This window comes from Solea solea, chromosome 5, assembly GCF_958295425.1.
Source record: "Solea solea chromosome 5, fSolSol10.1, whole genome shotgun sequence".
Taxonomy (NCBI): Eukaryota; Metazoa; Chordata; class Actinopteri; order Pleuronectiformes; family Soleidae; genus Solea; species Solea solea.
Window position 1 is genome coordinate 16,501,006 of NC_081138.1, and position 12,979 is coordinate 16,513,984.

A 12,979-nucleotide genomic window follows, 5' to 3' on the forward strand; every position below is an offset into this window, starting at 1 on the left:
GAAGAGGGCTCCTTCGTGTCTACGATAAGGATCATCCTTCATACAATATCCAAGAATTGAAATGCCCCAGAATTATTCATTACAAAGACTTTACAACTACAGATAGTGAGATTCAAAATTTTTTTAAATTTTTTTTTAGTGAGAAGCATTTGATTGTTAAAGTCCAGACAGAAAGTCTGCAGCTCTCACAAGACATTATAGTTGCAGTGGTTCGGCCAAATGTTTTTATTACATTTCATTTTACTACCAAAGTTACAGATTCTTTCAGAGCTTGGTTTTAAACAAAAATACTCTTTCTTCTCCCTCAGACCTGTCAGATAAAAATCTGTGATGGCAAAGATTCGCTTCCCAAAGCAAAACAGCTCACGCTCTGCACAATCATCCAACCAAGTTGATGAAAAAGTATGTTGCTTATGTCGTCATAAAGGGCGACAATACAATACAACACAACACAACACACGTACAATTAAAAATACAACACAATTAAACGAGTTTCCATTACAGCTACAATTATCCCCCAAACTGGGCCTGTTTGCTAAAACAGAAGTAAAACGACATGACAGCAGCGCAGCACAACTGCTGCCTTTGCACCATTGAAATGTCCCGAGCTTTCCTCTCTACACAAATGTTTGCATTCTTACTCTGCCCTGTGGGACCCTGCCATCCTGCTCTCACGCGCTCATTATGCAAATGAGGGGGCGGGCGCGCGGGGGTTTGTTCTTAAAGAGTACGACGTGACGTCACGGGTAGAGTGGCGGCTGAGTGTGTGATGGAGATAACATAAATGAAATGACATAAAATGAAAAAAATAATGCAAATAGCAATAATTAGGCTGATTCCAAACACGGGGCAGTAAAAGAGAGAGGAGTAAAGAGAGAGCAGGGAGGGAGACAACAGGAGGAGGAGTGGAGGGAGAGAGAGAGAGAGAGATAGAGAGAGAGGGAGATATAAGGGAGGGGGGAGTGTGCGCTGTGCAGTTAACTACAGAGAGAGAGAAAACGAGAGAGAGCGAGAGAGAGAGAGGGAGAGAGTGAGTGAGTGAGAGAGAGAGAGTGCAGCCCGCCGGCCCCATTGAGGAAAGATGGCTACAGTCACTGCGAACGGAGTGCAGCAAGAGAATGGATTCAGCACCACGAACAGCGCCGGCAGGATGAACGGGCTCACCATCGGCCAAAGCACCATTCCAATGAAGGACCACGACGCCATCAAGCTTTTCATCGGGCAGATTCCCAGAAACCTGGAGGAAAAGGACCTGAAACCGCTGTTTGAGGAATTCGGAAAGATATACGAACTCACTGTACTGAAGGACAGGTTCACGGGAATGCATAAAGGTTGGTTATCTGTCCATCTTTTACTTTTGTGTTTCTTTAGGAATGAGAGAGAGGGAGAGGATGGGGGGGGGGATATATTCCAAATCAGGGGGCGGTGAGAGAGAGAGAGAGAGAGAGAGAGAGAGAGAGAGCACGGGAAGTGTGTTAATTAGCAGATGTTCGGGACAGAGTGGAAGCCTACACACACACACACACACACACACGTATATGAGGCGTGATGGAGAGAGGGAGAACACGTGGAAGTGAATGGCTCGCGAGTGCAGGGTTAATTGTTCGCGCGCGTCCTCGCAGTCCACGTGAATACTACAGCTGAAAACGCCTTTGTGTGTTTACATTGACGCTCATGTGCCGCTGAGCACATCCCAGCATAAAAGGGGGGCGGGACACAGCCGGAGGGGGATGCTGTGTTATTTCTGCACCTGCAGAAAATGTCATCACAACTTCAAATAATAATGGTAATAATAATAATAATAAAAATAATAATAACAATAATAACAACAACAATAACAGTTATGTATTTGTTTGCGTAAAGAGGTAAATAAATGGTTTCAGGGGGAGCGGAAAATGCAAAAACCATTATCGGGCAATCAGCATCGGTGATTAAGGTGGCGCTGGCACGCTGCTGCTTTTGACCTTTCAGTGGGCTAATAATGCAGCAGACTTTTTCAGACGTCATTAGCTGTGGAAAATACTACGTACACGGCAGCTGTATTGTAATGCTGCTGCTCCGTGGGCGGGTTGCAGTCAGGAAGTACAAAGCAGGATAGTAGAGGCTGCGATCCAGCGTGCATCATCACCCCCCTCCTCCTCCTCCTCCTCCTCCCCTAACCTACTCCTCTCCAACCCCCCCATTGTCTGAAACGTCCGGGATCAGTATTCACTTTGTAATTAGTCCGACAGGCTTCTGATTATCAGGGATCGATCAGCTCCACGGCCATCATCATCAGCATCATCATCATCGTCATCAGTGTAATCATCGTGGCTTTAACAGTGGATGCCAGAGTGCCAGAGTTAGAGCCGCAGGATTTTTTTCAGCTACAAAATTAATATTATCCAGACCAAGTTAAAGTGCTTTATTTATATTTATATTATTATATTTGATAAATACAGAAGCAGCTTCAACAGTAAAACATTTTTTTCACCAGGAGGCTGTTTTTGCATGTCAATCTTTGTTCAAATCTTATCTCTGTCAGTCTTTTATATCACTGTGAGGAGTCTAATAATTATTCAGAAGTAATGACAACATATTATTATTATTATTATTCTTGTTATTATTAATCTTTAATTACAACAGAAAAAATGTCACCTACTATTTGTGTATTAAGCACAGTTTGTTCTAATTTGTTATGAGCTTGTGCTATATTTTAAAATTTAAATAATAATCATAATAATAATACTACTACAATAGTGCTCCTGCTCATAATTATTTTCCTCTACTTTGTAAATTATAAAAAACACACTGGTCACATGTACAAACAACTTGCACGAAACACCTTACATTTAAATTCAGTTCAGTCTGAGTGAAAATAATGTTCATCATATGTAAGTCAGTGTCCACAGTTGAGGATCTTATTGATCTGCTCATGTAAAAACCACTGTTGTTGGAGGAAATGAGTGTGGGCTCAGCGTGACTCTGTTGCGTGTGCAGCCCCGCAGGTCCGCATGCACCACCTGTTCCTCCAGCCATCAGTTGCTGGCACTCCACATGCCTTTTTCTCGTTTCTCCCGATGATCGATTAAAACAATATTTCTGACGCTCGTGTTGTTTACGCCTGTCCTCAACCATCCCTGAATGTCAACACTCTGGAGGATGGTTGCCTCGGGAAGGATAATCCTGTTCCAAAGGCAGACACTATGCCGGCTCAAATCATCCTCCACCAAGGCCACTCTGATGTATGCAGTATGCCCACTTTATCCTGCGTGACATTCAAAGTCACTTTGGGAGCGTCGGCGTACACTTTTAATAAGATTTCATAAATGCATTATATGAATGAGTTTTCCCCATTGGCAATTCATCTAAACCATGTTCATGCCTCCTGCTGTGTTGATGTCTGATAGCTGTGGACTGGAGCAAGAAAGAACAAGAGCAAGGAAATGGGATTAGTGTTGTTAACAAAACATAAGTAGGTAGAGTGCATCATTAGCTGCGTCACTCAAGGAGAGCCGTTTAAAACACTGTCTGAATGGCCACTCTGAAATGGATAAAAGCTTTTCTTAAGGCGAATGAAGATAATATTAATCACTTACTTAACAGTGAAAGTTCTTTGAATTTACTACTCAAACGGCGTTCTGCTGCAAACGCCCGACCGAGTTCCCCACAAGAACCTGCAACAACATTTACAACTTTTCAATTAAATTGTGATTTATGCTTTCAAAGAAGTCCGCTAAAAAAACAACAACAGACAAAACAAAGATAAAAAAAAAAATGATGTTAGGTGTTAATCACAGTCAGAGAAAACTGGGACCTAAACTCTACAGTGGTATTGTCCCTTATTTCTTCATGATCTATCTGTGTTTGAACAAAGGATTTGAGGTTTCGGACGTTCAGCTGTTGTACCTGCAGAGCTGTGAAATAGTTGTATAGAGGACAGGGAGAATAATTTACTATTCCCATCTGATTTGTGGCTTAACACCGATCAGGATCGGGTTCCTCTGTCATAGTTTATTCCGCACGTCAATAACTCGCAACGACACTTCAGCTGTCCGCATATCCATTACAGTACAGTGTCACAGAGTACAATCATGTATGTATGTATCGTATACAATCACGACAACTTGCTTATCAGAGGGTTCTCGTGCAGTGATGATGATGAAATTATAACCTGACTCTGCCTCTCCCCTCAGCTCCACTGAGCCTTTTTGGCATCTTTCAGCTTATTGTGTTAGTTTTCAACCTTAATTCTGCTGTTGTTTCTAAAGCAACAACTGTATTTTAACTGTTAAGGAACAAATGACGTATCGAGATTAAGGAACTATACGTTGAATTTGTTGGAACATTAAAGCAGATTATACAGGAAGACAGTAAACAAAAGAGCTGTAAAGGAGAAAAGAACATTGCAGTTCCAATAACTTGATGGCACATGTTCTGTGTTTGCCTGGCGTCAATTAACAGCTAGTCAACTTATGGTTGTTGGTGGAGAGGCCAGGATCATTTAAACCCTCTGGGGTAGTCACATGTTAGTGGGTCACATGACAGTTTGAGACACACTGCTAGGGCTAACTGATGTTTCTGACACACGTATGCGAGTAGTGAAGTCTTAAATTGGCCTAGAACAATCAAAAAGGCAGAACGTTTAAATTACAGCCTTTGCAATCTGCTAATTGCGTTGTTTCAAATTGCCATTTTGATTTGCAAAAGGATAAATTGTTCAGCCCCACTCGCCGCCACTCCCTCTGATGAGTGTTGATATGACTTTATTTATGCAGCAGAAGACAAGTCCTGATGTTGCAGTGCCTAGATGAATGGTTTTAATCTGCGCTGACAAGTGTATCTATGCAATGATCGTCCACAATGTTTGATCATTTCCTCCTCCTGTGCCCAATATTAAGTTTTGTAATAATCTTTTTTTTTGCATTTCTTTGCATTTGTGGCTTAAATAAGTGGCTTGCCTTCAGTGTGGTCACAGTAATGCACGACGCACCATTGAAAAGTGGTAAGATATTATGTCCAAAATAAGCTGGGAGGCATCTAATGCAACATGACGAATTCAAGTCATATTTTTATCACAAACAGCAACAAAAACATTTTTCTTGGCTGAGAACTGTACAACAGAAGAATGGTGGATGATATTATCAGCTTGGCTCCACAACACTGCCTCCAAAAATAAAAGTTCATTAAGATTTAGTGCAGCGCCATATATTTAGTTTGACTACTAGTTTCAAATGACTCGTTAAACTCAGTTTTTGGCTTGGAAAGATTTTTATTTGTTTGGGATGGATGATGAATATGACCGCGGGTATCAGATGGTGAACTGTACCTAATGGATGATTTGCAGCAGCATACCTGACACTGCAATTAAGGGCAGATCAAAAATATGTCAAGTTTGCTCATGACTAATCCATCCATCCATCGCTTCTTAATGCATCAGTTCCAACAGATGTTGTTGTGCTTTGTGAATTCTTACTTTGGGCATTGAATGCACCCCCCAGGGACTTGTGTGAATATCTGGGGGATTTCTGCGCGTTACATTTTCCTGCCCAACTCACACTGGAGTCATTCATTTCTTTTCACTATTGATTACAACCCACTTTGCAGTTGTTAGATGCTGTTGTTTTTAATGTCCGTCTGATAGTTTGTGTGCCGTCGGGGAACCTTAAACAGTGCGTGGGATGACTTGACACTATTGGTGGACATGGTGCTCATCAGTGTGCGGTGCAGCCAGGTCGTGCTGTTAAACATCCATCATTTCACGGAGCACTACATTATCATAACACTTAGTGTCAGTGCCAGAAAGCATGCAATGTTCAGACATGCTGAATGTTAGTGGGGGGCAAATCTTTTGCTTGAGTAGCATTATCTATCAATCCGTCTGTGATGCTGAGAGGAGGGACCGCGAGCTGCACCACACAGTCAGGAGGAGGAGATACAAAGATGTGTTAAATATCCCCATCTATTCTGCTCCCCTCTGCAGGTCCATGCAGTGTAATTGGCTATAAATAGCCTGTCGAATTGACATAAAAAACCCAACAGACCATGAAATGTCAAAAGTAAACCTCAGTAGAGCCCTATAGCATCTACTCGCAATTGACCCAAAGAATATAACAACAAATCTTTGTCAGTGTCTGCACAACAAGGATTGTGTCAATTCTGTTGACTTACAGCGATGGTACCAGATTTACAGGCCTGTGCTGCTTCTGGGTCGGTTATATTCTATATAAGTGCTGCAGAGGTAGTGGTGAGCGGTGATTGACAGTTTATCTAAGTTGAGTGACAGGTGTAGTTTAAGTCTACAGAAGACCTGTTTGATCATTAGAAACGGGGGAAGTGTGTGAATCAGACAGCCCACTGCTCTGAACAGCCCCGACTGAATGATGGAAAGATGCTCTGCAGGTAACTGTTAGAATAACAGAGAAATATACTGTAAGCCCTATTTTTCTCACAGGCAATCCCGTTCTTTTAGCATCAAGTTGTTTTACATATATATTTTTTTGCACCTGGATTAAATTTTTTTGAAAATAATTTGCATCCTTCCCCCAGTTTAATAATCATTCTTGCATTAGACACGAGGAGAGTGAAGGAGAGCCAATTTGCTCACGATTCACAAATCCACTGCTAATGAATTCAAATTTTATACAAATGTGTTCTAAAGTTATCTCAATTACAGGTACCTGACGCTTTAAAGAAAAGCACAATTTACCCGTAATGCCTGAATGCATGCAATTGTGAGCACATGCTAATTTCCATTTTAAAACAAAATAAGAAGCGTTATAGGTGGAAAGGTTCTTTGAGTAATTACCAGAAATGTGTCTCGGAAGTGCAAAAACACATTTCCTACTTTGTCTTTGAACCACTTTGCAGGGTTTACTTTTTCATTTTCTTTGAATATAATTTGTTGAACTCTTGTGCACAACTGGAATTAGCGTGTGGTAAAAAGTCTCTGATTACCAAAGTATTATTTTCACCTCATTTAACCTGCTCATCACAGGAAACCACAAGTCCCTCTGATCAACCCCCATCAGAGCTTAGCCTTCATTTCAGAAACTTCTCCTTCTCTTTTTCTTCTCTTAAAGAAACTGATCAAACTTTTTCCTCTGGCCTTGAGAATATTACATTAATTCAAACATCAATTGACAAAGAAAAGTTAGAGCTACTCGCTGCATATTTGGCTGAAAATTAAAACATCAAAGTATAAAACCCATTCGACTTTAAGCTTTTTATGTAATGCATGGCACCGAAGACTAAGGCTGCTTTTAGTGTCCTAGTTCAATGTTTGCTGCAATATTGCATTCCAAATCCTTTTGAAGTTCCCGTCGTCCTTTTATCGTCCCTGTCTTTTGAAGGGTCACTGTGCCTTGGTTGCACATGGACAGGACATTGTTTTGGGATAAAACAAAAATATGAACGTAATCCAATACCAATTACCCAACTTAACATTTTAAAATGACAGCCCTAACTTTCTCCCAGCTGCTGCATCCCTGTTCCCTCTTCAAATTATAACCTTGTGCCGCTCTTCAAGCTCCTCAAGCTGAATGCTCATTTGTGTTACAACTGGCTTTCTCAGTCACTGACTCCTTTGGGCTTCAGATGTCCCTTGAGCAAACAGTGTCGGATATGAGGCTGACTTTCCACTGCCTTGAAGAAGCTGAAGGAGGCCATGTACCAGGCGACAGCGCGCGCACACAAAAACATCCACTTCAACAAGTCATTTAAACTAAATATGCATTTTTTTTTTCTTATGGCAACTGGATGCAGGCTCACTTGTTTTTAATAATGTTCCAATGAAACCCCGTGCAATATTAGGTCCATATTTAGATCAAGTAAAAGTGGCAATGTCATCCATTAAAAGTGAATGTTCTGCATTCATAATTGAACTCGGCTGTCAAAGCCTATCTCATGAGAGGTGAAAATGTCCTCCTCAACAAAACTATATAAGCCAGCTGCAAACACTGACTGAGACGACTGAGAACCTTCACAGATATAAACTCATTTGTAAGATGAAGAGCAATATATGCGTCCTGAACTCATCAAAGGTAAGCATATTCACACAGGTGATTTTATTTCTATGATTCATATATAAGTGCTGCGTAAATGTTGCAGTTGCTCATGGTTCAATTGTTTTTTAATGCTTCATAAAACAGCTGGGTAGTTCATGCCTCCTCTTAAAAACAGATCAAATGTTTCTCCAAGTACAATACTTATTCTAATGGCACCTACTGGAATGTACATAACATAAAAAAAAACATGAACGGATACAGTGCCTCTAATGTACTTAAGGACAGCTTTTTTAATTCAATAATTAAATTAATTAATTAATTTAATTAAAAAAAAATGGGTAGGTTTCAGGTGAAGGCTGAAACAGACACATTATTTGAAGGATGGTTGACTGGTTGATTAGCAGAGAGACCCAGAGAGCAACGTAAACAAGTAGGGAAGCAAGTGAGGCCACAGAGCATTTCAGAGGCGGCAGGTGATCCTGACAAAAAGCAGGCATTGGCCTGAAGGAGAACAATAGGCAAAGGAAAAGTGTTAACTTCAAGGTTCAACACAAGAAAAGCAGCTTCAGCTTCCCCTCAGTCTATCACCAAGGTTGTCTGATGATCAAGTGCAGTCCTGAAGGACAAATTGGTTCCGACACTGCTTCAGGATGTTGTGTTGATTGGACTACGAGGTGTGGGGAGAAAACAGGGTCCAGAAAGCAACAACCAGCGACCGAAAATGTGGACAGCAAACCACAAAAAAAAAATAGAAAGACGATGCAGGGGGACTGCAAACAAAAGGTTAAGATACCAAATAAGTTTTTCCTAGAAAGACAATTGAGGCAAACATATTAACTCAAGAAGTCTTAGCAACAGTCAACGGCTCTAGCTTCTGCTGGAACATGGTCCCCGGGGGCCTTGGATCTTGTCACACAGTTTTGTAATGTCACAAAAGGATGGAGAGCGTTTCCCCAGGCTCCCAAACTTTTCTGCTGTGCTGTGTGGTGTGCAGTTTCATCAGTGTCATTTAGGTGATTTTTCCTCCTGAGTAACTGCCTAGTTGTGGGGAAGGTTGAAGGTTGTCGTGGAAAGGGAGCTCTGTTGGCCGAGTGCCAGAGTGTGTTGCTGGGTTTTGGGCTTGATGGGTGCTATGTGCTGCATATCATCTGTATGTACGTGTGTGTGTTTATGTGTGTGTGTGTGTGTGTGTGTGTGTGTGTGTGTGTGTGTGTTCTCCCATGGGAATCCTTGGCAGCAGGTGTGACATGTAGTAATGGGAAATTATGCTGCATAGTGCAAAACCTCCTCTGAACAGGGTCACCCACTCTCAACTCTGCCAAGCACGTATAACAGAGCAACTACTCTCACTCTTTAATAAAAGTTGACACATTTACTGATGTATATTCATTCTGTTCTTCCGGAAATTTCCCAACTAAAGAACTAAGTGGCCAGCAATTCGAGAGGCAACACTTGCCCCGTTTTTAATTGTTTAGCAGACGAAAATATGCATCGTCGTTGGATTTGTCCTGTTGTGCCTTATTAATAACTGTGAAAGTGATGCGTGCATAGTTTTCAGTTATTAAAAACAAATATCTACTGCATCTGTGGTGTGGCGAGAATGCATTCCCTGTCACCACTTTTTGTTCTATTAAAATAGAAAGGGAGACGACGAGATAATAATAATGATAATACAAGCAGTATAGAAAATGTTTTATTCAGTGGGAATATGCACAAATTCAGTAAATCTAATCGGAGACAGTTTTCATATTTTGAAAATTGTGTAAAATATTAATCTTACCAGTGTGTTATTTTCTCTGAGAGTTTAGAGCCATTAATGTCAGAGAGCCACATCTCGGCTGTCAGCAGAGCGTATGAATTCTATTGTAATGTAATGCATGATTTTGGCAACGGCTTGTAAAACCTCGAGTAAGTTATATTACGGCAGTGTGTAGATTGGAATCCCGTCAGTGTAATCACAAACCTCTTTGTCCACTTGGACAGCTGCAATGTGTTTTTTGGTCGTTGGCTGTGGGGATCTGAACAAACATGTCAGTGCAGGAGGTTAGAGCTTTCCAACGCTAATTAGATCTGTATTTGAATGTACACAAGGTAATTGATGACCAGCTGCTGGGGAATATACTGTATATATATATATATATAAATATATATATATATATGTACATATATGTATATTTATTTACATGACTTGTGATTTACTTTCCACAATCAATATTTTAAAATGTCTTGATAAGGGTTTAAATCCTCACATGAACACATCACAATGACCTTATCTGGTCATCATTATGTGACCTTATACTTTTTGAATATTGTGTCTCATGTCTCCTTTGATGCCCTGGAAAGCAGTCACTCAAACTCTTTTCACGTCCTCCTCTCCTCCTCTTTCTTCTTTTTTTATAATGAATTGCTGTGTAAGTGTGTGTGTGGTTGTGTAGCTATCATCTGGTCGAATAAGCCTTTGTTCCATGTCTCCCTGTAGGATGTGCCTTTCTAACATACTGTGCCAGAGAGTCAGCACTGAAGGCCCAGAGCGCCCTCCACGAACAGAAGACTCTGCCAGGGGTAAGTGCCCCCGATCTGCCCTCTGTCATAGGCTAAAGCCCTCGGGGCAACACAGCCTGGTATGGATATCTACATTAACATAGGAGTTATGCCAGTGTTGCACACACACGCACACACACACACACTGGAGCATGCTGGGGCACATGGAGACACGTTATACATTAAGACGCACAGTGGTGGCGGAACAGATGGGAAGAATCACTCGTAAATTCTCAGACTTACACTCATCGTCCTTTTTTTGTACTTTCGAACACACACACACCCACACACACATAGCAGAAGAGTACACGTGGCCTATCTCACCTTGCAGTGTCTTATTACACTAATCACCCCGGCAGAGATATTTGATAAGCACTCCTTCATAACAGCCCATGCTGTCCTTCCCCTGTCCTCTCACAATATGGCTGCCACAGCCACTAATTGCCTTGAGGAATCCCACTCTCATTATCACGTATAATCAAACAGTAAGTATAAACAATCATTTTTACCATGTATATCACCATCTGGTGTTTTTGTTTTATTTGTCCCCTCTTCTTTTTTTCTTTTTTTCTTTGCCTTCTATGATTTGCCTTTGGCGAGCAGGTAACTTTTTCAATTAAAATAATGGCCTCTTCAAACAGCACAAGTGACAAGTACCCAGCAGTGGGCTCTTAAGCCCACCCAGGAGGAGACCCTCAATCTGGGATGAGCATGAGCTTGTGGTGTCTATCCGTGCTTGATGTGAGTGAGGGGGATTCGTCTCCCACATCAGGGGAATTATCAAGGTGTGATTGAATTACCCCCGCGGGTCTCTAAGAAGGAGCTGCTCCAGTTCCCGGGCTCCTCACCCCCCTCCTCCACCCCCACCCCCACCTTTCTTTTCACCACATAACAAGACATCCACCAAGTTTTAATCAGAGCCTGAGGTACGGTGAGAGAGAAGTAGATAGGAGGAAGGAGGCTGGTCGGAGAGGAAAGAAGGGACAGAACATGGTGTAAAAAAGCAGGGCCAGATTGTGTTGTGGAGCTTCATATATTGTTCCTTACTGTTGTGCTAATCTGTTGTTTGCACTTCGCTGAATATCAGCAGCACTTCACTGAGCGTTAGATACACTGGTGCACTGTGGTGAAAGTTTTCGGGTTCCAGGTTGGTTATTGCCTCTCCCAGCACCGTAATGAGATGATTGCCACGATGGTCTTGGATAGGTGTTCCTCTCTTTATTGCCCTCATTCATGTTTGCCTTCTATCTAGAAAGAGGTTAATGGCATGTTCTGTGGAGCTTGGGTAAACATTTCCCCTGTTGATCTCACAGCGAGGGGTCAGTCCTGCAATCTCTGCCTGCATACAGAAGGCTAATATAGATGGACTGAGAGAGAGGGGGAGAGAGAGAGAGAGAGAGATGACGCTTCTGGACAAGCCTCAGTCAGTGCAGTTGAAGTTTGACTACAACCGTACCTTGCCTTTCAACTGGACCTCTGCCTCCACTACTTTAGGTGGCAATACATACACCACCTTTCAGCTTGTCAGTGTCTGGCAGTTTGCAGTTTGAGTGTTCAGCGCCTTTCCCAACCCTCCAACTATCAATGAACTTTAAAATATTCCAAACTTTAAGCTGACAGAGCATAAAATCCGTCTCAGAAAATGTGCTGGCCTGAATGTCGTCCTGCTCATTCTCATTCTCATGTCTCGTTCTTTTTCCGTACAGGATTCTTCTATTATTTCTAGTTATAGCAGCGGGTGGGAACTGCGGCGCATGTGTCAGACAGGGTTGAGTCTGACTCTGGTCTGACTGAAGGTATGCGTGCAGTAGTAACTCGACTCACAATCACATTATCTGGATGCAATTTTGAGAAGGACAGTTTCAGTCGGACTAGTTTACAAAGTCCACATTTAGTCGGACTAAAACAATAAATTAAAAATAATTAGTTTTCTCTGATGCCATGTAACTGTACTGAATGTTGATCTATTATATATCATAACCATCTCACTGGCTTCTATAAACGACAATGCTTGTCTGTCTGTCAAGCGACCTAAATGCATTGTTTTTCTCCACATGACGAGGCATCTGACATAAACCAAAACAAACACAAAACACATCAGCACCTCTCTCACACATGCAGAACAACATAAAAATAAAATATGAGGTAAATAAAACAAAGACGAGCTAAAAAGGGAGCTGTTGTGGTTTAAATCACATTTCCAATAGCAGCGGCACAGTCATGTCATATGAGGTTAAATGCAGATTAGAGTAGGTGTTGGCTAACGCACCATTTTTATTTGATTCTTTTATCATTTTCCCCATTTTTAGATAAGGTTGCATTTCGAGAACGCCAAACAAAGATGAAGTGTGTGTGTCATCCTCACTTAGGCCAAAAAGTCACAGTTTCTACAAAGCTCAGGAGCTCGGAGAATGATGGATTTCACTTATTTAACTCCGAGGTTTGATCCAGGC

General features: G+C 41.6%; 1 protein-coding gene across 7 annotated transcripts in view; it reads left to right on the forward strand.

Moving 5' to 3' along the window:
- Positions 1-999: 999 nt before the first annotated feature.
- Positions 1,000-12,979, forward strand: part of celf6 (CUGBP Elav-like family member 6) — a 125,876-nt gene continuing 113,896 nt past the window's right edge. For all 7 annotated transcript variants that reach the window (XR_009240223.1, XM_058628712.1, XM_058628713.1 and 4 more), the window contains exons 1-2: positions 1,000-1,331; positions 10,465-10,547. Coding sequence is in view for 6 of the 7 variants with exons in the window: in XM_058628712.1 (XP_058484695.1) it covers positions 1,082-1,331; positions 10,465-10,547 (333 nt within the window). In the remaining variant the exon portion in view is untranslated. The remainder of the gene's footprint in view (positions 1,332-10,464; positions 10,548-12,979) is intronic.